At 45.5% G+C, this 27569-nt stretch overlaps 1 protein-coding gene across 5 annotated transcripts in view; it reads left to right on the forward strand.

Moving 5' to 3' along the window:
- Positions 1–27569, forward strand: part of LOC138670188 (ras GTPase-activating protein 4-like) — a 324283-nt gene that overhangs the window by 188015 nt on the left and 108699 nt on the right. For all 5 annotated transcript variants that reach the window (XM_069757300.1, XM_069757303.1, XM_069757302.1 and 2 more), the window contains one exon: positions 26906–26987. In XM_069757300.1, the coding sequence (XP_069613401.1) occupies positions 26906–26987 (82 nt within the window). The remainder of the gene's footprint in view (positions 1–26905; positions 26988–27569) is intronic.

A 27569-nucleotide genomic window follows, 5' to 3' on the forward strand; every position in this document is an offset into this window, starting at 1 on the left:
CATCTCAGCAGTGTCACAGGCTGATTGCCTCCATGCCACGCCGCATTGAAGCAGTCATTTCTGCCAAAGGATTCCCGACCAAGTATTGAGTGCATAACTGAACATTATTATTTGATGGTTTTTTTGTTTGTTATTAAAAAACACTTTTATTTGATTGGATGGGTGAAATATGCTAATTTATTGAGACAGGTTTTTTGGGCTATCAGGAGTCGTATGCTAAAATCATCAGTATAAGGGCCCCTTTCCATTTGTGAGGAAAACGGACGAGTGCAATCCGATAAAAAATCGGATTGCACTCGGACCAATGTTAATCAATATGTGACACTCCATTTGCGATTTTTTTCCCAGCCGAAATCGGACTGAGAAAAATCTGTGTCGGCTGAGAAAAAAATCGCAGCATGCTGCGTATTGCTGAGATTCTCGGACGAGACTCGCCAATGCAAGTCAATGGGTGCGAGAAAAAAAACGCACAGCACTCGCACCATGCGAGTGCTGTCCGATTTTTACGCACCCGTGTCCTTAGAAAAGCCGGCAATTCAGCGCAGAGTACAGTAAAATCACACTGACAGGTTAGATGAGAGTAGATATATACACATAGAATAGGTATATATACATATATATATGTCAGGGAGACACCTATATATATATATTTATATTTAATGCAGCGTGAGATAGCTTTAAAGCTGGTAATTCAATTACCGGCTTTTGCTTTCTCCTTCACAAACCCGACATGATATGAGACCTGGTTTACATACAGTAAACCATCTCATATCACCATTTTTTTTGCATATTCTACACTACTAATGTTAGTAGTGTGTATATGCAAAATTTGGGCGTTCTAGCTATTATATTTAAGGGTTAAATGGCGGAAAAAATTGGCGTGGGCTCCCGCACAATTTTCTCCGCCAGAGTAGTAAAGCCAGTGACTGAGGGCAGATATTAATAGCCTGGAGAGGGTCCATGGTTATTGGCCCCCCCCTGGCTAAAAATATCTGCCCCCAGCCACCCCAGAAAAGGCACATCTGGAAGATGCGCCTATTCTGGCACTTGGCCACTCTCTTCCCATTCCCGTGTAGCGGTGGGATATGGGGTAATGAAGGGTTAATGCCACCTTGCTATTGTAAGGTGACATTAAGTCTAATTAATAATGGAGAGGCATCAATTATGACACCTATCCATTATTAATCCAATTGAATGAAAGGGTTAAATAAAACACAAACACATTATTTAAAATTATTTTAATGAAATAAAAACAATGGTTGTTGGAGTATTTTATTCTACGCCCAATCCAATCACTGAAGACCCTCGTTCTGTGAAAGAAAAAACATAATAAACCAACAATATACTTACCCTCCGCAGATCTGTAACGTCCAACGATGTAAATCCTTCTGAAGGGGTTAAAACATTTTGCAGCAAGGAGGTTTGCTAATGCAGGCTGCTTCTCGCTGCAAAACCCCTGGGAATGAGTCTAAATATAGATCAATGAGCTATATTTAGCTTCATTTGCGGTGAGGCGCCCTCTGCTGGCTGTTTATAGATCGTGGGAACTTGCCTAGAAAGCCTGGGAGCTTTCTAGGAAATTTCCCACGATCTATGAACAGCCAGCAGAGGGCGCATCACCGCAAATGAAGCTAAATATAGCCCATTGATCTATATTTAGACTCATTCCCAGGGGTTTTGCAGCGAGGAGTAGCATTGCATTAGCAAAGCTCCTGGCTGCAAAATGTTTTAACCCCTTCAGAAGGATTTACATCGTTGGACTTTACAGATCTGTGGAAGGTAAGTATATTGTTGGTTTATTATTTTTTTTTTTGTCACAGAACGAGGGTCTTCACTGAGTGGATTTGGTGTTAAATAAAAAATTACAACAACCTTTGTTTTTATTTCATTAAAATTAATTTTTAATAATGTGTGTGTGTATTTTTTTAACCCTTTCTTTCAATTGGATTAATAATGGATAGGTGTCATAATTGACGCCTCTCCATTATTAATTAGGCTTAATGTCACCTTACAATTGCAAGGTGCCATTAACCCTTCATTACCCCATATCCCACCACTACACGGGAATGGGAAGAGAGTGGCCAAGTGCCAGAATAGGCGCATCTTCCAGATGTGCCTTTTCTGGGGTGGCTGGGGGCAGGTGTTTTTAGCCAGGGGGGGGCCAATAACCGTGGACCCTCTCCAGGCTATTAATATCTGCCCTCAGTCACTGGCTTTACTACTCTGGCGGAGAAAATTGTGCGGGAGCCCACGCCAATTTTTTTCCGCCATTTAACCCTTAAATATAATAGCTAGAACGCCCAAATTTTGCATATACACACTACTAACATTAGTAGTGTGGAATATGCAAAAAATGGTGATATGAGATGGTTTACTGTATGTAAACCAGGTCTCATATCATGTCGGGTTTGTGAAGGAGAAAGCAAAAGCCGGTAAATGAATTACCAGCTTTAAAGCTATCTAGCGCTGCATTAAATATAAATATATATATATAGGTGTAAAAATCGGACAGCAATACGGATGTCATACGGATGTTGCGATAAAAAAATCGCATGACACTCGCATGACACTCGCATGGCACTCGCATGGCACTCGCAGACGTTACATCAGTTTTTTCGGTCCGTAAATCGGACCGTTTTTTTCTCACACAAGTGGAAAGGGGCCCTTAAAACAATAAAAGACCTGACAAATTTCAGTTGGTGGATAATGAATCTATAATATATGAAAGTTTAATTGTAATCATTACATTATGGTAAATAATGAAATTTAACACTATATGCTAATTTTTTGAGAAGGACCGACCTGTATGTAAACACAACATTTAATAATCTACCTAGTTCATTGTTATATAAATTTGTGATTAATGATAATGACACATTTTCATGTAGCTGAAAAGTGGGATCCTGGAGTCGGTAACTTGTAGGCCCTTGGCACCCCAGTCTGACACTGCTTAGATTGCATGGTGCTCTGTGGAAAATGGTGTACCCTACACTATTGTTTTTTTACTCAGCTTCCCAAAGACACCTGTATAACATCAATAGCCACAGGCTCATTCAAGCAGTCTACTGCAAACCATAGACCAGCATCTAGACTCTGTAAGTGTGTATGTGATGTAATGCTGCTGGACCGCATCAGGATCTATTTTGATCTATTAAATAGAATCAGACCATAAAAGGCAAATAGAGGAGTTAAAAAGGTGAGAAAACACAGATGAGGTAGGTAAGTGGCACAGCCAAATACAATCAAGGAAAAGGTATACAAAAATGGGTGCCCAGTGACGTAGTATATTGCCCAGCCACGTAGTATATTGCCCAGTCACGTAGTATATTGCCCAGTGACTTAGTATATTGCCCAGCCACGTAGTATATTGCCCAGTTACGTAGTATATTGCCCAGTGATATAGTATACAGCACAGAGCCACGTAGTATATTGCACAGCGACGTAGTATACAGCACAGAGTCACGTAGTATATTGGACAGCGATGTAGTATACAGCACAGAGCCACGTAGTATATTGCCCAGCCACGTAGTATATTGCCCAGTTACTTAGTATATTGCCCAGCTGCGTAGCATATTGCCCAGCCACGTATGTCACAGGTTAAAAAATAAAAAATAAACATATACTCACCTTCCGAGGGAGCCCTTGTAGTCATGTCGCCTGTGTGCGGTGCACCCGTCAGCTTCCGGTCTTAGGGTTGGTAGCGCAGGACCCGTGATGACATCGCGGTCACATGACCATGACGCCACGGCAGGTCCTTCTCGCGCAGGCGCGCAGGGCCTGTGATGAGGTCGCAGTCACATGACCCTGACATCATGGCAGGTCCTTGTCGCATACCATCCTTGCCACCGGAACCTGCCGCTTGCATGGAGCGGTTATCGGAGCGTCGTTGGGAGCAGGACAGGAGGCGGAAGGTGAGTATATAATGATTTTTTTATTATTTTTAACATTAAATCCTTTTACTATTGACGCTGCATAGGCGTCATCAATAGTAAAAACTTGGTCACACAGGGTTAATAGCGGCGGTAACGGAGTGAGTTACCTGCGGCATAACGCGGTCCGTTACCGCTGGCATTAACCCTGTGTGAGCGGTGACTGCGGGGAGTATGGAGCGGGCGCTGGGCACTAACTGCAGGGGAGTAGGGAGGGACTAATCGGACTGTGGCCGTCGCTGATTGGTCACGGCAGCCATGACAGGCAGCTGGCGAGACCAATCAGCGACTTGGATTCCATGACATGTAGAGGAGCTGCGGAGACACCATCACGTGTTTCTCAACACAGGCAGTGAATAGCCAGGCCTTTTCCCGGGAAGGAACAACCAAGGGAAGGGCAGCATCCAATAAAGGAAAACATCCAATAAAGGAAAACCACCTATGCCAAGCATGGTATCCATCCACAGACAGCTGTTTCGGGGTTTTTGCCCCTCATCAGTGTGGAGTAGGAAACTGGCTATCAGGAGCAGTGCCTAGTAGAAAGTCTATAAAGGCACGGATGATTGACCTCGTGGAGACCAAAACATCCAACACTGCGGAGACACCATCACGTGTTTCTCAACGCAGTGATCCAGAACACTGCCCCCAAATATGCAAATGCATGTAGAGGAGCTGCGGAGACACCATCACGTGTTTCTCAACGCAGGCAGTGAATAACCAGGCCTTTCCCCGAGAAGGAACAATCAAGGGAAGGGCAGCATCCAATAAAGGAACACATCCAATAAAGGAAAACCACCTATGCCAAGCATGGTATCCATCCACAGACAGCTGTTTCAGGGTTTTTGCCCCTCATCAGTGTGGAGTAGGAAACTAGCTATCAGGAGTAGTGCCTAGTAGAAAGTCTATAAAGGCACGGATGATTGACCTCGTGGAGACCAAAACATCCAACACCGCGGAGACACCATCACGTGTTTCTCAACGCAGTGATCCAGAACACTGCCCCCAAATATGCAAAGGTGGTTTTCCTTTATTGGATGTTTTCCTGTATTGGATGCTGCCCTTCCCTTGGTTGTTCCTTCCCGGGGAAAGGCCTGGCTATTCACTGCCTGCGTTGAGAAACACGTGATGGTGTCTCCGCAGCTCCTCTACATGCATTTGCATATTTGGGGGCAGTGTTCTGGATCACTGCGTTGAGAAACACGTGATGGTGTCTCCGCGGTGTTGGATGTTTTGGTCTCCACGAGGTCAATCATCCGTGCCTTTATAGACTTTCTATTAGGCACTGCTCCTGATAGCCAGTTTCCTACTCCACACTGATGAGGGGCAAAAACCCTGAAACAGCTGTCTGTGGATGGATACCATGCTTGGCATAGGTGGTTTTCCTTTATTGGATGTTTTCCTTTATTGGATGCTGCCCTTCCTTTGGTTGTTCCTTCCCGGGGAAAGGCCTGGCTATTCACTGCCTGCGTTGAGAAACACGTGATGGTGTCTCCGCAGCTCCTCTACATGCATTTGCATATTTGGGGGCAGTGTTCTGGATCACTGCGTTGAGAAACACGTGATGGTGTCTCCGCGGTGTTGGATGTTTTGGTCTCCACGAGGTCAATCATCCGTGCCTTTATTGGATTCCATGACAGACAGAGGCCGCGACCAATGAATATGCGGGACAGACAGACAGACGGAAGTGACCCTTAGACAATTATATAGTAGACTGTCACGGGGGTACTGGGTAGACTACAGCTGATTACCCGGGCCCCTGCGAATGACTATTTAAAGGCCATGGGCGTGACCCAGCCTCCAACCAGATTACCAGCTAGATTAACCCCGGATAACCTGGATAAAATCTAGCCGGCGCCACTGAGTGTATAGTGGACAAGAGTGGAATTACCGCAGTCTGTCGGACGCCCTAGTGTGAATAGCGTCCGACATGACAGTACCTGTGCCTTCTATGAGGGACCCCAGGGCCCTCACAACTTATAGGACCCGGCTTGTCTGGATGGCGGCGGTGAAACATACTGACCAGCCGGTCCGCATGTATGTCCGAAGCTGGTACCCAAGACCTCTCCTCCGGCCCATAACCACGCCAGTGTACCAGGTACTGTAATGTGTGGTGCACTATACGAGAGACAACCACCTTGGAAACTTCAAACTCCAAATTGCCATCCACCAAGACTGGAGGTGGCATCGGCGCCGCGTCCACGGAACCCAACACCTTCTTTAAAAGAGATCTGTGAAACACGTTGTGTATTTTATATACCGTAGGAAGCTCCAATCGGTAGGCTACCGGGTTAATGATGGCGGCGACCCTAAATGGACCAATAAACCTTGGACCCAATTTCAGGGATGGTACTTTGAGTTTTATGTTTTTTGTGGACAACCACACCCAATCACCCACACTCAGGTCCAGACCTGGCACACGTCTACTGTCAGCCACTCGTCTGTACCTTGCACCCACGCACAGCAAGCGCTGTTTCACTCTCCTCCAAACGGATGACAGTTGTGCTCCTAGCTGGTCCTCCTCCGTAACGACAGCAGAGCCACCCTGACGCAGAGTACAAAATCGAGGATGGTGCCCGTAAGCACAAAAGAACGGGGACTCCCCAGACGATTCCTGGCCGTGATTATTAATGGCAAACTCAGCAAAAGGAAGGAACGTTGACCACTCCTCCTGGTTGTCAGAAACAAAGCAGCGTAAGTACTGCTCCAAATTCTGGTTCATACTCTCGGTCTGACCATTTGACTGAGGATGAAATGCCGAAGAATGCGACAACTTGATCCCCAGCCGTGAGCAAAATGCTTTCCAAAACTTTGCCACAAACTGAGTACCCCTATCAGACACTATGTCAGACGGGACCCCGTGAAGTCTGACCACCTCCTGCACAAAAGCCTGAGCCAGAGTCTTCGCCTTAGGCAACGAAGGCAAGGACACAAAGTGTGACATCTTTGAGAACCGATCAACAACCACCAAGATGACCGTGTTCCCAGCTGAGGAGGGTAGGTCTGTAAAAAAATCCATGGAGATCTCTGTCCATGGCCTACTGGGTACCCCTAGAGGATGTAATGAGCCAGCAGGATGGGAGCGAGGCGTCTTAGCCCTAGCACACGTGGTACATGCTGACACGTACGAGACCACGTCCTGTTGGATTTTGGGCCACCAAAACTGACGCAACACCAACTCCAAGGTACCCCTAACCCCTGGATGGCCAGCCAGAACAGCATCATGATGCTCACCCAACACCTTTAGGCGAAGATGAAGCGGTACAAATGATTTGTTAATGGGAAGCTCTGTCGTGAGAGCCGAGACCACTACACCCTTTTGGAGGATGGGTACCGGATCTTCCCGAGGTTCTCCCCCCGGAAAACACCTGGATAAAGCATCTGCCTTAGTGTTCTTAGACCCCGGACGGTACATGACAAAAAAGTTGAATCGCGTGAAAAACAATGCCCAGCGAGCCTGCCTGGGGGACAGACGCTTGGCTGACTCTAAATAAAGCAGATTTTTATGGTCGGTGATAACTGTAACCTGGTGGACCGACCCCTCCAAGAAGTGTCGCCATTCCTCAAAAGCCAACTTGATAGCCAACAACTCCCTGTTGCTGATATCGTAGTTATGTTCGGCGGGCGACAGCTTCTTGGAAAAGTAGGCGCATGGACGCAACTCGCCCAAGCCTTGTGATAGCACCGCCCCCACTCCAACCTCAGACGCATCGACTTCCACGGTAAATGGTTTTTATACGTCCGGTTGCCCCTGAATGGGGGCCGAAGCAAAACTGTTCTTCAGGAACTCGAATGCGCGCACAGCAGCCTCAGGCCAGGCGGAGAAATTGGTACCCTTTTTCGTCATGTCAGTAAGCGGTTTAGCAATGATAGAAAAATCTTTGATAAATTTTCTATAATAATTAGAAAATCCAAGGAACCGCTGGAGTGCTTTTAGTTTATCAGGCCGTTCCCAATGCAGCACCGCTTGCACCTTAGCGGCGTCCATTTTAAACCCTGAAGCAGACACAATATAACCCAAGAAAGGTAACTCCTGAACCGAAAATACACATTTCTCAAGTTTTGCATAGAGCTTATTTTCTCTGAGTAGCTGTAACACCTGCCTCACATGCTCTAAATGAGTATCACGGTCGCATGAATATATGAGAATGTCATCTAGGTACACAATAACGAATTTCCCCAGTACATGCGAGAACACATCATTTATGAAATGTTGAAATACAGCAGGCGCGTTTGTCAACCCAAATGGCATCACCAAATTTTCAAAATGACCCTCAGGAGTATTGAAAGCCGTCTTCCACTCATCACCTTGACGGACTCTTATGAGGTTGTACGCCCCCCTGAGGTCAAGCTTGGAAAACCACTTAGCACCAGCTACCTGGTTGAACAAATCAGGTATCAGTGGCATAGGGTATGGATCACGAACCGTAATCTGGTTTAGCTCCCTAAAATCCAGACACGGGCATAGTCCGCCATCTTTCTTCTTAACGAAGAAGAACCCCGCTGCCACCGGCGAGGACGAAGGCCTGATGTGCCCTTTGCTCAAACTCTCAGCAATGTAGTCTTTTAAAGCTTGCCTCTCAGGAACAGAGATGTTAAACATCCTAGCTTTTGGCAATTTGGCCCCTGGTTTAAATCTAATAGTACAGTCATAGGGTCGATGTGGTGGCAATTCTGAGCAACCCTTCTCAGAGAACACATCTGTGAAATCCAGCAGTGACTCAGGAATGCTAGGAGTCACAGCGGACACACATGTGGCCAGGCAATTCTCCTTGCAGAATCCGCTCCACTGAATTATATCCTGAGTTTTCCAGTCAATCACCGGGGTGTGCATAGACAACCATGGAAAACCCTGAACCATTTGAGCAGGAAGATTACTGAGCACCCTACATGTAACTTGCTCAGAATGTAGGACCCCAATGTGGAGTTTAACCTCAGCCACAAACTCAGTAATCTTCCCCTGTGGGAGTGGAGTAGCATTGATGGTGACCACCCGGATAGGATGAGGAAGTTTATTGACCGTGAACCCGGCCGTGCGCGCAAACTCCTCATCAATGAGATTAGTGGCGGAACCACTATCCACAAAAACAGTGATTGGCAGCTCTCTGCCAGCGATCATAACTCTGGCAGGGAGCATACATTGAGAGACCCCCATGGAGGATATGCATAATCTCAGATTGGCCTCCTCCACACCCCCTCATCTTAGAAGTTTTCCGCCACTGCGCTTTTCTTAGAAAACAGAGGACAAGCATTTACATAATGCCCTTTTTTACCACAGCAAAACAGGCTCCCTGCTTCCTGAGTGAGGAGACTAGATGATGTGCCACCCCTGTAAATTTGCATAGGCTCCGTGGGCTCACCTGCAGCAACCTCACGTGCACCTACGCCCTCCCCCATAAGCGGCGTCTCTTGCACCCCCTGACGCAAACGGCAATCAATGCGGACAACAAGACTCATGGCAGACTCTATAGAAGCAGGAGTCTCATACATCAGGAGGGCTTGTTTAACCCTTCTCGAAACCCCATGTACAAACTGACTCCGCAGCGCAGAGTCATTCCATTGTGTGTCCACCGCCCAGCGGCAAAATTCAGAACAGTAATCCTCCGCCATACGCTCCCCCTGGCGGATAGCGCGTATTTTAGACTCTGCTAGAGCCATTCTGTCAGGATCATCATATATGAGTCCAAGAGCAGAAAAAAAAATCTCCACTGAGTTAAATGCAGCTGAATCAGGTGGTAATGAAAATGCCCATGCCTGAGGGTCTCCGTTCAGTAATGACAATACCAGGCCCACACGCTGAGCCTCATTACCTGAGGAAACCGGGCGCATATGAAAATATAATTTGCAAGCTTCCCGAAAAACAACAAATTTGCTACGTTCCCCAGTAAACCTCTCAGGTAAAGGGATCTTTGGCTCTGCAACTCTACCTGCAGTTTCAGCTTGCACATTAGATACTACAAGACCCTGTTGCTGAACTGCCCCCTTCAACTCAGTGACCTGTAAGGACAGCGCCTCCCACTGGCGGGTTATGGATGTCATGGGATCCATGGCATCCAAAATTTATTTAGGACGATTATAATGTCACGGGGGTACTGGGTAGACTACAGCTGATTACCCGGGCCCCTGCAATATCCCTCAGACTAGGGAAAACCCTGTCTGTCCCTCTCCCAGAATTTACACTGATGTGTGCTTGTCTGGGCCGCCAGGCCTGACCCTGACTCCTTTTTCAGTCCTATGCTGAAACCTCCACCCGCCACCCAGTGATAAGACCACAAACCAACCTCCACAGAAAGCACAGACAGGGTAAACTAAAAAAACGCACCACGCCGCAGACACATAGGAAAACACTATAATGTGCACAGGGCAAAACAAACACAAATATAGGAAGGCGAAATATGTCAAAGGATAATACACCACCAGATACGATATTCCTTCTCCTAGACCACCACTCCAGACCGAGATCACCAGGCACAAGATACAAGCTATAATCGTCGACGCCCAAAGTCCAGAATGACTATTTAAAGGCCACGGGCGTGACCCAGCCTCCAACCAGATTACCAGCTAGATTAACCCCGGATAACCTGGATAAAATCTAGCCGGCGTCACTGAGCGTATAGTGGACAAGAGTGGAATTACCGCTGTCTGTCGGACGCCCTAGTGTGAATAGCGTCCGACATGACAGTAGACTAGATGGTGGCCCGATTCTAACGCATCGGGTATTCTAGAATATGCATGTCCACGTAGTATATTACACAGCCACGCAGTATATTGCCCAGCCACGTAGTATATTGCCCAGCCACGTAGTATATTGCCCAGCCCATGTAGTATATTGCCCAGCCACGTAGTATATTGCCCAGCCACGTAGTATATTGCCCAGTCACGTAGTATATTGCTCAACCACGTAGTATATTGCCCAGCCACATAGTATATTGCCCAGCCACGTAGTATATTGCACAGTCACGTAGTATATTGCCCAGCCACATAGTATATTGCCCAACCACGTAGTATATTGCCCAGCCACGTAGTATATTGCACAGCGACGTAATATATTGCCCAGCGACGTAGTATATTGCCCAGCAACGTAGTATATTGCCCAGCCACGTAGTATATTGCACAGACATGTAGTATATTGCCCAGTCATCTAGTATATTGCCCAACCACGTAGTATATTGCCCAGCCACGTAGTATATTGGCCAGTTACGTAGTATATTGCCCAGTTACGTAGTATATTGCGCAGCCACATAGTATATTGCCCAGTGACGTAGTATATTGCCCAGTGACGTAGTATAGAGCACAGAGCCACGTAGTATATTGCCCAGTTACGTAGTATATTGCACAGCAACGTAGTATACAGCACAGAGCCATGTAGTATATTAACCAGTCACGTAGTATATTGCCCAGTGACATAGTATACAGCACAGAGCCACGTAGTATATTGCACAGCGAAGTAGTATACAGCACAGAGCCAAGTAGTATATTGGCCAGTCTCGTAGTATATTGCACAGCGAAGTAGTATATTGCCCAGCCAGGTTTGTCACAGTTTAAAAAATAAAAAATAAACATATACTCACCTTTCCGAGGGCCCCTTGTAGTCCACGGCAGCTTCCGGTCCCAGGGTTGGTATTAGCGCAGGACCTGTGATGACGTCGTGGTCACATGACTGTGACGTCATGGCAGGTCTTTCTAGCGCAGGCGCGCAGGGCCTGTGATGACGTTGCGGTCACATGACCGTGACGTCATGGCAGGTCCTTCTCGCGCAGGCGCGCAGGGCCTGTGATGACGTTGCGGTCACATGACCGTGACGTCATGGCAGGTCCTTCTCCCATACCATCTTTGCCACTGGAATCTGCAACAGAAGATGGCGGCCGGCGCGAGTGACTACGGAGGGTGAGTATAGCAGGTTTTTTTTTTAATTATTATTTTTACCATTACATTTTTTACTATTGGTGCCACATAGGCAGCGTCAATAGTAAAAAGTTGGGGACACACAGGGTTAATAGCGGCGGTAACGGAGTGTGTTACCCGTGGCATAATGCGGTCCGTTACCGCCGGCATTAACCCTGTGTTAGCGGTGACCGTAGGGGAGTATGCGGGCGACAGGCACTGACTTCGGGGAGTAAGGAGCGGCCATTTTCGCATACTCATCGCAGGTTGGTGTTAATGCTGTTGTCAGGGTAATGATCACATGATCATGAGTGGAGGAAGTTCCATTCCGGAGCACTGTCAAGTCAGACCTCTTCTTCCCCATTGGTCTATGGCACTATAAAAAAGGTACATTACCAATGTCTAACCACCCCTGGACAAAGCATTTCATTGCGAAACTTGTGTCGGGTGTGGTGAACGCCTGGATTTCTGTTTACTTTGCTGGTAATGACAATTGTATTTAGAGTTGAGCAAATTTCTTCGGGTCCACGTTTATTTGGCAAGCTACAGCGCTTACCAAATAAGCTACAGAGGGAACCCGAATTCTTGGAGTGAGCCAGCTGTTCGACTTCGCAGCTGCATGTGTCGTGGCTGTGTCACTGTTGCAGCACATGCATGGAAAGCCTGTGTATGTATATATATACCGTATATATATATGTATATGTGTGTGTATGTGTGTGTATATATATATATATATATATATATATATATATATATATATATATAGTGCCTTGCGAAAGTATTTGGCCCCCTGGAACTTTTCAACCTTTTCCCAGATATGCTTCAAACATAAAGGTACCAAATGTAAATTTTTGGTGAAGAATAAGTGGAACACAATTATGAAGTTGAATGAAATTTATTGGTTATTTACATTTTTTTGTGGAAAATCAAAAACTGAAAAGTGGGGCGTGCAATATTATTCGGTCCCTTTAACTTAATACTTTGTTGTGCCACCTTTTGCTGCGATTACAGCTGCAAGTTGCTTGGGGTATGTGTCTATCAATATTGCATATCGAGAGACTGAAAATCTTGCCCATTCTTCCTGTCAATCGACATCGATCTGGGGCACCATGCAAAATCTCACCTCGTGGGATATCCTTGATCAGGAGGAAGGTGATAGATCAAACTAAAACTATAGGGAGAACTTGTTAATGATCTCAAGGCAGCTGGGACCACAGACACCAAGAAAACCATTGGTAACACATTACGCCGTAAAGGATTAAAATCCTGCAGTGCCCGCAAGGTCTCCCTGCTCAAGAGGGCACACATGCAGGCACGTCTGAAGTTTACCAATGAACACCTGGATGATTCTGTGAGTGATTGGGAGAAGGTGCTGTGGTCAGATGAGATAAAAATTGAGGTCTTTGGCATTAACCCAACTCGCCGTATTTGGAGGAAGTGAAATGCTGCCTATGACCCAAAGAACACCATCCTCACTATCAAGCATAGAGGAGGAAACATGTTTTGGGGGTGCTTCTCTACTAAGGGCACAGGACTACTTCACTGCATCAATGGGAGAACAGAAGGAGCCATGTACCGTAAAATCCTGAGTGACAACCTTCTTCCCTCGGCCAGGACATTAAAAATGGTCGTGGCTGGGTCTTCCAGCAAGACAATCAAATAAACAAGGCAGCACACTGTAGCGCTAAAACATATAAACATGAAACCTGAAAGTTGAACTGCATTACTGCACTGGAAATATGAAAAATGAGAGCGTTTAGCGCATCAATTGGCCAATTTATGTGTACCTGGTAGCCATATTTGGGCATCTCGTATACCAGGTCCTAGACTTTCCTTTCCTCGCTGAGAATAAACGTCTTCATCTGAATGGGTACCTATGAAACCTCTTCTTATACTAAATTTCTCTCTCTCTAAGGAGGGGTAATAGACCTGCTGCGATTAAAACACCTGTGACTAAGAGGCGGAGTGCTCGGTCAGAAGGCTAGTGAATACAAATTGTAAAAAACTGACTGTCACATCCAAACATAGATCAAGTGTGAACTGGTGCTGCACCCCAAACATAGATCACGTGTGAACAGGTGCTGCACCTGTTCACAATTGATCTATGTTTGGATGTGACGGTCAGTTTTTCAAATTTGTTTCCAGCAAGATAATGACTCAAAACATACAGCCAAGTCAACAAATGAGTGGCTCAAAAAGAAGCATATTAAGGTCATGGAGTGGCCTGGCCAGTCTCCATACCTTATAGAAAACATATGAAGTGAGTTGAAGCTCTGAGTTGCCAAGCGATAGCCTCAAAAACTTAATGATTTAGAGACGATCTACAAAGAGGAGTCGACCAAAATTCCTCCTGACGCGCGCAAACCTCATCATCAACTATGTCTGACTACTGTGCTTGCCAACAAGGGTTTTGCCACCAAGTGTTAAGTCTTGCTTGCCAGAGGGATCAAATACTTATTTCTCACTGCAAAATGCAAATACATTTACATAATTTATACAATGTGATTTTCTGGATTTTATTTTCGATATTCTATACCTCAATATTTAAAGTAACCTACTCTTAAAATTGTTCATGTCTTTGTCAGTGGGCAAACTTACAAAATCAGCAACGGAACAAATACATATTTCACCCACTGTGTATACATATATATATATATATGTATATATATGTATATATATATATATATATGTGTGTATATATACAGTACAGACCAAAAGTTTGGACACACCTTCTCATTTAAAGATTTTTCTGTATTTTCATTACTATGAAAATTGTAAATTCACACTGAAGGCATCAAAACTATGAATTAACACATGTGGAATTATATACTTAACAAAAAAGTGTGAAACAACTGAAAATATGTCTTATATTCCAGGTTCTAGCCACCTTTTGCTTTGATGACTCCTTTGCACACTCTTGGCATTCTCTAGATGAGCTTCAAGAGGTAGTCACCGGAAATGGTCCTCCAACAATCTTGAAGGAGTTCCCAGAGATGCTTAGCACTTGTTGGCCCTTTTGCCTTCACTCTGCGTCCAGCTCACCACCAAACCATCTCGATTGGGTTCAGGTCTGGTGACTGTGGAGGCCAGGTCATCGGGCGTAGCACCCCATCACTCTCCTTCTTGGTCAAATAGTCCTTACACAGCCTGGAGGTGTGTTTGGAGTCATTGTCCTGTTGAAAAATAAATTATGGTCCAACTAAACGCAAACCGGATGGAATAGCATGCCGCTGCAAGATGCTGTGGTAGCCATACTGGTTCAGTATGACTTCAATTTTGAAAAAAAAAAACAACAGTGTCACCAGCAAAGCACCCCCACACCATCACACCTCCTCCTCCATGCTTCACGGTGGGAACCAGGCATGTAAAGTCCATCCGTTCACCTTTTCTGCGTCGCACAAAGACACAGTGGTGGGAACCAAAGATCTCAAATTTGGACTCATCAGACCAAAGCACAGATTTCCACTAGTCTAATGTCCATTCCTTGTGTTCTTTGCCCAAACAAGTCTCTTCTGCTTGTTGCTTGCCCTTAGCAGTGGTTTCCTAGCAGCTATTTTACCATGAAGGCCTGCTGCACAAAGTCTCCTCTTAACAGTTGAACCTAGAATATAAGACATGTTTTCAGTTGTTTCACACTTTTTTGTGGACGTATACTATATACTGCACTCACACACTGGATGTATACTGCATACAGCACTCACACACTGGACATTTACTGCATACAGCACTCACACACTGGACGTAAACTGCATACAGCACTCACTGGATGTATACTGCATACAGCACTCACACACTGGATGTATACTGCATACAGCACTCACACACTGGACGTATACTAGATACAGCACTCACACACTGGATGTATACTGCGTACAGCACTCACACAATGGCCGTATACTGGATAGAGCACTCACTGATGTATACTGCATACATCACTCACACACTGGATGTATACTGCATACAGCACTCACACACTGGAAGTATACTAGATACAGCACTCACACACTGAATGTATACTGCATACAGCACTCACACTGGACGTATACTGGATACAGCACTCACTGACGTATACTGCATACAGAACTCATACACTGGACGTATACTACATACTGCACTCACACACTGGATGTATACTGCATACAGCACTCACACACTGGATGTATACTGCATACAGCACTCACACACTGGACGTATACTGGATATAGCACTCACTGAAGTATAATGCATAGAGCACTCACACACTGGACGTATACTGCATACAGCACTCACTGACGTATAGTGCATACAGAACTCACACACTGGACGTATACTACATACTGCACTCACACACTGGATGTATACTGCATACAGCACTCACACACTGGAAGTATACTAGATACAGCACTCACACACTGAATGTATACTGCATACAGCACTCACACTGGACGTATACTGGATACAGCACTCACTGACGTATACTGCATACAGAACACACACTGGATGTATACTACATACTGCACTCACACACTGGATGTATACTGCATACAGCACTCACACTGGATGTATACTGCATACAGCACTCACACTGGACGTATACTGCATAAAGCACTCACACACTGGATGTATACTGCATACAGCACTCACACTGGATGTATACTGCATACAGCACTCACACACTGGATGTATACTGCATACAGCACTCACACACTGGACGTATACTGGATATAGCACTCACTGAAGTATAATGCATAGAGCACTCACACACTGGACGTATACTGCATACAGCATTCACTGACGTATACTGCATACAGAACTCACACACTGGACGTATACTACATACTACACTCACACACTGGATGTATACTGCATACAGCACTCACACACTGGACGTATACTGCATACAGTACTCACACACTGGACGTATACTGCATACAGTACTCACACACTGGACGTATACTGCATACAGTACTCACACACTGGACGTATGCTGCATACAGCATTCAAACACTGGATGTATACTGCATACAGCACTTACACACTGGATGTATACTGCATACAGCACTCACACACTGGATGTATACTGCATACAGAACTCACACTGGATGTATACTGCATACAGCACTCACACACTGGGCGTATACTGCATACAGCATTCACACACTGGATGTATACTGCATACAGCACTCACACACTGGATGTATACTGCATACTGCACTCACACACTGAACTTGTACTGGATACAGCACTCACTGACGTTTACTGTATACAGCACTCACACACTGGATGTTTACTGCATACAGCACTCACACACTGGACGTATACTGCATAAAGCATTCACACACTGGATGTATACTGCATACAGCACTCACACTGGACGTATACTGGATACAGCACTCACTGACTTATACTGCATACAGCACTCACACACTGGACGTATACTGCATACAGCACTCACACACTGGATGCATACTGCATACAGCACTCACACACTGGATGCATACTGCATACAGCATTCACACACTGGACGTATACTGCATGCAGCACTCACACACTGGACGTATACTGGATACAGCACTCACTGACTTATACTGCATACAGCACTCACACACTGGACATATACTGCATACAGCACTCACACACTGGATGCATACTGCATACAGCATTCACACACTGGATGTATACTGCATACAGCACTCACACACTGGACGTATACTGCATACAGCACTCACACACTGGATGTATACTGCATACAGCACTCACACACTGGACGTATACTGCATACAGCACTCACACACTGGATGTATACTGCATACATCACTCACACACTGGATGTATACTGCATACAGCACTCACACACTGGATGTATACTGCATACAGCACTCACACACTAGATGTATACTGCATACAGCACTCACACACTGGATGTGTCAACCAAAATATGAAAACTCTACAGGTCTCGGAAAATGGCGACACAATAATTTTTTTTTTTTAAAAGTCTGTTTTTTTTTTCATCACTAAAGTTTGAAAAAATAGGCATGTTTTGGTATTGTGAAAACTAGATATGTATACTTCGCGCTGATATACCCAATATACATACACACAAATAGGTGTATTGTAATAATATATTAGATTAAATGATAATCCATGTCTGAAAAATATAGTCCAAGTGCTAAGGTCTGTAGCTTAAATCTTAATCAGTAGTCAGTACCTTTAGAGGTGAAAGTAGATCATGTCACATGCCGTGGGTTCCCAAAGTTCCGGGATGGCATCAACGTGGTCTTCAGCAGAGTATTTGAACGGAGGGCTGCCCCGGCCGGTGGCGGCTCCTCCGTGCACCGAACCTTCAGTCGGGGGTGGAAACACTCCGTCTTAGGCCGACCGTGCCGTGTAGTGCAAGCGATGTGAGCGGCGCGTCTAGGACCTACGTGACGTAGTGAGTCAGGTGACCGCCCCACGTGACTACAAAGTTCAGTACGGATCGCGGTAAGGACCAACACAGCCTACGCGTTTCAAAAACAACTGTTTTCGTCCTCAGGGCTGGTCCTATTCCGACTTCAGGGTCCTTATATAGCATCCGCGATCTTGCTTAACCCCTTCCCGACCCATGACGCCACGTAGGCGTCATGAAAGTCGGTGCCATTCCGACCCATGACGCCTATGCGGCGTCATGGAAAGATCGCGTCCCTGCAGATCGGGTGAAAGGGTTAACTCCCATTTCACCCGATCTGCAGGGACAGGGGGAGTGGTAGTTTAGCCCAGGGGGGGTGGCTTCACCCCCTCGTGGCTACGATCGCTCTGATTGGCTGTTGAAAGTGAAACTGCCAATCAGAGCGATTTGTAATATTTCACCCATTATAACAGGTGAAATATTACAATCCAGCCATGGCCGATGCTGAAATATCATCGGCCATGGCTGGAAATACTAGTGTGCCCCCACCCCACCCCTCCGATCGCCCCCCCACCCCCCCGATCTGGCCGGTACACTGCTCCGGCTCCCCTCCGCCCTGTGCTCCGCTCCACCCCGTGCTCGTGTCCGCTCCCCCCGTGCTCCAATCACCCCCCCGTGCTCCAATCACCCCCCCTGCACTCCGATCCACCCCCCCCCGTGCTCCGTTCCACCCCCCCGTGCTCCATTCCAGCCCCCCCGTGCTCCGTTCCACGCCCCCCGCGCTCCGTTCCACCCCTCCCGCGCTCCGATTCCCCCCCCCGTGCTCCGATCCCCCCCCCGTGGTCCCCCCCCACCCTATCATACTTACCGATCCAGCCGTTGTCCCGTCCGTCTTCTCCCGGGCGCCGCCATCTTCCAAAATGGCGGGCGCATGCGCAGTGCGCCCGCCGAATCTGCCGGCCGGCAGATTCGTTCCAAAGTGCATTTTGATCACTGAGATATAATCTATCTCAGTGATCAAAATAAAAAAATAATAAATGACCCCCCCCTTTGTCACCCCCATAGGTAGGGACAATAAAAAAATAAAGAAATTTTTTTTTTCCACTAATGTTAGAATAGGGTTAGGGGTAGGGTTAGGGGTAGGGTTAGGGTTAAGGTTAGGGGTAGGGGTAGGGTTAGGGTTAGGGGTAGGGCTAGGGGTAGGGTTAGGGGTAGGGTTAGGGGTAGGGTTAGGGCTAGGGTTAGGGTTAGGGCTAGGGTTAGGGCTAGGGTTAGGGTTAGGAATGTGCACACGTATTCTGGTCCTCTGCGGATTTTTCCGCTGCGGATTTGATAAATCCGCAGTGCTAAACCGCTGCGGATTTATGGCGGATTTACCGCGTTTTTTTCTGCGCATTTCACTGCGGTTTTACAATTGCGATTTTCTATTGGAGCAGTTGTAAAACCGCTGCGGAATCCGCACAAAGAAGTGACATGCTGCGGAATGTAAACCGCTGCGTTTCCGTGCAGTTTTTCCGCAGCATGTGTACAGCGATTTTTGTTTCCCATAGGTTTACATTGAAATGTAAACTCATGGGAATCTGCTGCGGATCCGCAGCGTTTTCCGCAGCGTGTGCACATACCTTTAGAATTAAGCTATGTGCACACGGTGCGGATATGGCTGCGGATTCGCAGCAGTGTTCCATCAGGTTTACAGTACCATGTAAACATATGAAAAACCAAATCCGCTGTGCCCATGGTGCGGAAAATACCGCGCGGAAACGCTGCGTTGTATTTTCCGCAGCATGTCAATTCTTTGTGCGGATTCCGCAGCGTTTTACACCTGTTCCTCAATAGGAATCCGCAGGTGAAATCCGCACAAAAAACACTGGAAATCCGCGGAAAATCCGCAGGTAAAACACAGTGCCTTTTACCCGCAGATTTTTCAAAAATGGTGCGGAAATATCTCACACGAATCCGCAACGTGGGCACATAGCCTTAGGGTTAGGGTTGGAATTAGGGTTGTGGTTAGGGTTAGGGGTGTGTTGGGGTTAGTGTTGTGGTTAGGGGTGTGTTGGGGTTAGGGTTGTGATTAGGATTATGGCTACAGTTGGGATTAGGGTTAGGGGTGTGTTGGGGTTAGTGTTGGAGTTAGAATTGAGGGGTTTCCACTGTTTAGGCACATCAGGGGTCTCCAAACGCAACATGGCGCCACCATTGATTCCAGCCAATCTCGTATTCAAAAAGTCAAATGGTGCTCCCTCACTTCCGAGCCCTGACGTGTGCCCAAACAGTGGTTTACCCCCACATATGGGGTACCAGCATACTCAGGACAAACTGCGCAACAATTACTGGGGTCCAATTTCTCCTGTTACCCTTGTGAATCTAAAAAAATGCTTGCTAAAACATAATTTTTGAGGAAAGAAAAATGATTTTTTATTTTCACGGCTCTGCGTTGTAAACGTCTGTGAAGCACTTGGGGGTTCAAAGTGCTCACCACATATCTAGATAAGTTCCTTGGGGGGTCTAGTTTCTAAAATGGGGTCACTTGTGGGGGGTTTCTACTGTTTAGGCACACCAGGGGCTCTGCAAACGCAACGTGACACCCGCAGACCATTCCATCAAAGTCTGCATTTCAAAAGTCACTACTTCCCTTCTGAGCCCCGACGTGTGCCCAAACAGTGGTTTACCCCCACATATGGGGTATCAGCGTACTCAGGAGAAACTGGACAACAACTTTTGGGGTCCAATTTCTCCTGTAACCCTTGGGAAAATAAAAAATTCTGGGCTAAATAATTATTTTTGAGGAAAGAAAACGTATTTATTATTTTCACGGCTCTGCATTATAAACTTCTATGAAGCACTTGGGGGTTCAAAGTGCTCACCACACATCTAGATAAGTTCCTTTCAGGGTCTAGTTTCCAAAATGGGGTCACTTGTGGGGGGTTTCTACTGTTTAGGCACATCAGGGGCTCTGCAAACGCAACGTGACGCCCGCAGAGCATTCCATCAAAGTCTGCATTTCAAAACGTCACTACTTCAATTCCAAGCCCCGGCATGTGCCCAAACAGTAGTTTACCCCCACATATGGGGTATCACCGTACTCAGGAGAAACTGGACAACAAATATTGGGGTCAAATTTCTCCTGTTACCCTTGGGAAAATTAAAAAATTCTGGGCTAAATAATTATTTTTGAGGAAAGAAAACGTATTTATTATTTTCACGGCTCTGCATTATAAACTTCTATGAAGCACTTGGGGGTTCAAAGTGCTCACCACACATCTAGATAAGTTCCTTTGGGGGTCTAGTTTCCAAAATGGGGTCACTTGTGGGGGGTTTCTACTGTTAAGCCACATCAGGGGCTCTGCAAATGCAACGTGACGCCCACAGAGCATTCCATCAAAGTCTGCATTTCAAAACGTCACTACTTCACTTCCGAGCCCCGGCATGTGCCCAAACAGTGATTTACCCCCACATATGGGGTATCAGCGTACTCAGGAGAAACTGGACAACAACTTTTGGGGTCAAATTTCTCCTGTTACCCTTGGGAAAATAAAAAATTGCAGGCTAAAAGATCATTTTTGAGAAAATAATTTTTTTTTTTATTTTCATGGCTCTGCGTTATAAACTTCTGTGAAGCACTTGGGGGTTCAAAGTCCTCACCACACATCTAGATTAGTTCCTTTGGGGGTCTAGTTTCTAAAATGGTGTCATTTCTGGGGGATCTCCAATGTTTAGGCACACAGGGGCTCTCCAAACGTGACATGGTGTCCGCTAATGATTGGAGCTAATTTTCCATTTAAAAAGCCAAATGGCGTGCCATCCCTTCCGAGCCCTGCCGTGCGCCCAAACAGTGGTTTACCCCCACATATGGGGTATCAGCGTACTCAGGACAAACTGGACAATAATATTTGGGGTCCAATTTCTCCTATTATCCTTGGCAAAATAGGAAATTCCAGGCTAAAAAATCATTTTTGAGGAAAGAAAAATTATTTTTTATTTTCATGGCTCTGCGTTATAAACTTCTGTGAAGCACCTGGGGGTTTAAAGTGCTCAATATGCATCTAGATAAGTTGCTTGGGGGGTCTAGTTTCCAAAATGGGGTCACTTGTGGGGGAGCTCCAATGTTTAGGCACACAGGGGCTCTCCAAACGCGACATGGTGTCCGCTAACAATTGGAGCTAATTTTCCATTCAAAAAGTCAAATGGCGCGCCTTCTCTTCCGAGCCCTGCCGAGTGCCCAAACAGTGGTTTACCCCCACATATGAGGTATCGGCGTACTCGGGAGAAATTGCCCAACAAATTTTATGATCCATTTTATCCTACTGCCCATGTGAAAATGAAAAAATTGAGGCGAAAAGAATTTTTTTGTGAAAAAAAATTACTTTTTCATTTTTACAGATCAATTTGTGAAGCACCTGAGGGTTTAAAGTGCTCACTAGGCATCTAAATTAGTTCCTTGGGGGGTCTAGTTTCCAAAATGGGGTCACTTGTGGGGGAGCGCCAATGTTTAGGCACACAGGAGCTATCCAAACGCGACATGGTGTCCGCTAACGATGGAAATAATTTTTCATTCAAAAAGTCAAATGGCGCTCCTTCCCTTCCGAGCCTTACCATGTGCCCAAACAGTGGTTTACCTCCACATGTGAGGTATTGGTGTACTCAGGAGAAATTGCCCAACACATTTTAGGATCCATTTTATCCTGTTGCCCATGTGAAAATGAAAAAATTGAGGCTAAAAGAATTTTTTTGCGAAAAAAAAGTACTTTTTCATTTTTACGGATCAATTTGTGAAGCACCTGGGGGTTCAAAGTGCTCACTATGCATCTAGATAAGTTCCTTGGGGCGTCTAGTTTCCAAAATGGGGTCACTTGTGGGGGAGCTCCAATTTTTAGGCACACGGGGGCTCTCCAAACGTTACATGGTGTCCGCTAAAGAGTGGAGCCAATTTTTGATTCAAAAAGTCAAATGGCGCTCCTTCCCTTCCAAGCCCTGCCGTGCGCCAAAACAGTGGTTTACCCCCACATATGAGGTATCAGCGTACTCAGGACAAATTGGACAACAACTGTCGTGGTTCAGTTTCTCCTTTTACCATTGGGAAAATAAAAAAATTGTTGCTAAAAGATAATTTTTGTGACTAAAAAGTTAAATGTTCATTTTTTCCTTCCATGTTGCTTCTGCTTCTGTGAAGCACCTGAAGGGTTAATAAACTTCTTGAATGTGGTTTTGAGTACCTTGAGGGGTGCAGTTTTTAGAATGGTGTCACTTTTGGGTATTTTCAGCCATATAGACCCCTCAAACTGACTTCAAATGTGAGGTGGTCCCTAAAAAAAATGGTTTTGTAAATTTCGTTGTAAAAATGACAAATCGCTGGTCGAATTTTAACCCTTATAACTTCCTAACAAAAAAAAATTTTGTTTCCAAAATTGTGCTGATGTAAAGTAAACATGTGGGAAACGTTATTTATTAACTATTTTGTGTCACATATCTCTCTGGTTTAACAGAATAAAAATTCAAAATGTGAAAATTGCGAAATTTTCGCCAAATTTCCGTGTTTATCACAAATAAACGCAGAATTTATTGACCTAAATTTACCACTAACATGAAGCCCAATATGTCACGAAAAAACAATCTCAGAACCGCTAGGATCCGTTGAAGCGTTCCTGAGTTATTACCTCATAAAGGGACACTGGTCAGAATTGCAAAAAACGGCAAGGTCTTTAAGGTCAAAATAGGCTGGGTCTTGAAGGGGTTAATAAAAGCCAAACAGCTCCACTCCACAATTGAGTCCCCTGGGAGTCAAAGTGTCTAATAGGAAAATCCATTTACTTTCGATCCTGGACATGGATTTTATATAATTGCCACCTCTCCAGTGTGGATGCACAACTTCAACACCAGAAATTTCCATGGTTTGAACCACTCCTCCATGTACTTCTATAAAATGCTTGGATAATATTATTATTATCCATTATTATCCAAGCATTTTATAGAAGTACATGGAGGAGTGGTTCAAACCATGGAAATTTCTGGTGTTGAAGTTGTGCATCCACACTGGAGAGGTGGCAATTATATAAAATCCACGTCCAGGATCGAAAGTAAATGGATTTTCCTATTAGACACTTTGACTCCCAGGGGACTCAATTGTGGAGTGGAGCTGTTTGGCTTTTATTAAGCAAGATCGCGGATGCTATATAAGGACCCTGAAGTCGGAATAGGACCAGCCCTGAGGAAGAAAACAGTTGTTTTCGAAACGCGTAGGCTGTGTTGGTCCTTACCGCGATCCGTACTGAACTTTTTAGTCACGTGGGGCGGTCACCTGACTCACTACGTCACGTAGGTCCTAGACGCGCCGCTCACATCGCTCGCACTACACGGCGCGGTCGGCCTAAGATGGAGTGTTTCCACCCCCGACTGAAGGTTCGGTGCACGGAGGAGCCGCCACCGGCCGGGGCAGCCCTCCGTTCAAATACTCTGCTGAAGACCACGTTGATGCCATCCCAGAACTTTGCGAACCCACGGCATGTGACATGATCTACTTTCACCTCTAAAGGTACTGACTACTGATTAAGGAGATTTAAGCTACAGACCTTAGCGCTTGGACTATATTTTTCAGACATGGATTATCATTTAATCTAATATATTATTACAATACACCTATTTGTGTGTATGTATATTGGGTATATCAGCGCGAAGTATACATATCTAGTTTTCACTGTTTGGTATCCCCTACAATCTTGTGGTGATTGTTTATATTTCGCGGCAGATACTTCATACCCTGCACCAAAAACCAGCGCTGCTTTCTCCCCCCTTTTTTATATTTTGTAGATGTTTTGGTATTGTCTTAATTGTACTGATGAGGTTTTTACCACAAAATGTACACTGTAAAGAATTGGGGACGATTATGTCAGATTATGTCAGAGTTTGATCCGAGTGTGAATGTATTGGACACCGTTCCCTCCTGGTTCTCCTCCTATCTCTCTGACCGATCCTTCACTGTATGTTTTGCTGGTTCCTCCTCCTCTCACCTTCCCCTTACTGTTGGGGTTCCTCAAGGATCAGTCCTAGGCCCCCTACTCTTCTCGTTGTATACTGCCCCTATTGGACAAACAATCAGTAGATTTGGTTTCCAGTACCATCTCTATGCTGACGACACCCAATTATACACTTCTGCTCCCGATATCACACCGACCTTTTTAGAAAACACCAGTGATTGTCTTACCGCTGTCTCTAACATCATGTCCTCCCTCTATCTGAAACTAAACCTGTCAAAAACTGAACTCCTCGTGTTCTCTCCCTCTACTAACCTACCTTTGCCTGACATTGCCATCTCCGTGTGCGGTTCCACCATTACTCCAAAGCAACATGCCCGCTGCCTTGGGGTCATCCTTGATTCTGACCTTTCATTCACCCCCTACATCCGATCACTGGCTCGCTCTTCTTACCTGCATCTCAAAAACATTTCTAGAATTCGCCCTTTTCTTAATTTCGACTCTGCAAAAACTCTGACTGTTTCACTTATTCATTCTCGTCTGGACTATTGTAACTCTCTACTAATCGGTCTCCCTCTTGCAAAACTCTCCCCGCTCCAATCTGTCCTGAATGCTGCAGCCAGGATCATATTCCTCACCAACCGTTACACCGATGCCTCTATCCTGTGCCAGTCATTACACTGGCTACCCATCCACTCCAGAATCCAGTACAAAACTACTACCCTCATCCACAAAGCACTCCATGGCTCAGCACCACCCTACATCTCCTCCCTGGTATCAGTCTACCACCCTACCCGTGCCCTTCGCTCCGCTAATGACCTCAGGTTAGCATCCTCAATAATCAGAACCTCCCACTCCCGTCTCCAAGACTTTACACGTGCTGCGCCGATTCTTTGGAATGCACTACCTAGGTTAATACGATTAATCCCCAATCCCCACAGTTTTAAGCGTGCCCTAAAAACTCATTTGTTCAGACTGGCCTACCGCCTCAATGCATTAACCTAACGATCCCTGTGTGGCCTATTTTTATAATAAAAAAAAAAAAAAAAGGTTCCTCGCATCATGTTCTCATACACTTTATGCAGTATTAGCCCTCTGTGTCTGTACTGCTACATACTTAGGCAGGTAACTGGTTCATGCAGCTTTACATGAACACCTGAGCCTTACACTATAGCTGGTCCGAATAACTAAAGCAATTGTTACCATCCACCTCTCGTGTCTCCTCTTTTCCCCATAGTTTGTAAGCTTGCGAGCAGGGCCCTCACTCCTCCTGGTATCTGTTTTGAACTGTATTTCTGTTATGCTGTAATGTCTATTGTCTGTACAAGTCCCCTCTATAATTTGTAAAGCGCTGCGGAATATGTTGGCGCTATATAAATAAAATTATTATTATTATTATTATTATTGTGCTCCGATTCTCTCACATGAGAGAATCACAGCTCCTCCATTGCTGGCATCCTCCTTAATGGGACTGTACTCGGATGACATCCAACCGAGTTCAGTCCGATTATTCGCATGCACCCATAGACTTCTATGGGTGTGTGCGATCCGATACTTGGATGCACTTGCAGCATGCTGGGATTGTTTTCTCATGCCGAATCGAGATGATAAAATAATCACAGATCTGCACTGCCCCACAGTATAACATTGGGCCGAGTGCTATCCGATAAAACATCAGATAACATCGGTCGTGTTATACGCTTGTGTGAGCGAGCCCTATCTGTTGTAAATAAATAACTCATTTTTCATTTACCCTGCAGAGATTTAGCAAGAAAAGATCGGAATGGAGCATCAGACCCCTTTGTAAGGGTACAGTACAATGGCAAAATACAAGAGAGCACGGTACATTTATAATATTACATATTTATTTGTCATGTTTGTATCTACGGTACTTTTTTGTCCAGTTTACTAACCCATAGAGATATTGTATTGTAGCTCCCTCTAATGCTAAGTTGCTGTCAGTGTCGGGGGCACGTTTACAGACACCACTCTCAATACACAGGGCGGTGACTAATCCCGCTCAGGCGCTGCCCCTGTGACTGAAACCCAAATACTACCCAGGGGAATAAAATTAATTTCCTTCTGGTACCGGGGGACTAAGTGCCGGTGCCGGTTAATGGCATTTTTTCACATAACAGGTTCCCTTTAAAGAGGACCTTTCATCAAAATTTTCATGTTGACCTAGACACAAGATGCAACAGGCATTGCAGTACAAATCAAATTTTTTTTTTAAATTATTTCGCCTCTCCGATGCAAGATATTAGCTTTCAAAGTATTTGGCGCATAAACCGTTTATTCCAATTGTGCATTACAAGGGAGATTTCACTGGCAGCATGTATTTTCTCCTTTTTTTGATGCTGACCAATCATAAGCCAGAAGCAACACGCTGCGGGAAGAATAACATGCCCCCACAAGAGCTTCGAA

The sequence above is a fragment of the Ranitomeya imitator genome, chromosome 3 (genome assembly GCF_032444005.1).
Source record: "Ranitomeya imitator isolate aRanImi1 chromosome 3, aRanImi1.pri, whole genome shotgun sequence".
Taxonomy (NCBI): Eukaryota; Metazoa; Chordata; class Amphibia; order Anura; family Dendrobatidae; genus Ranitomeya; species Ranitomeya imitator.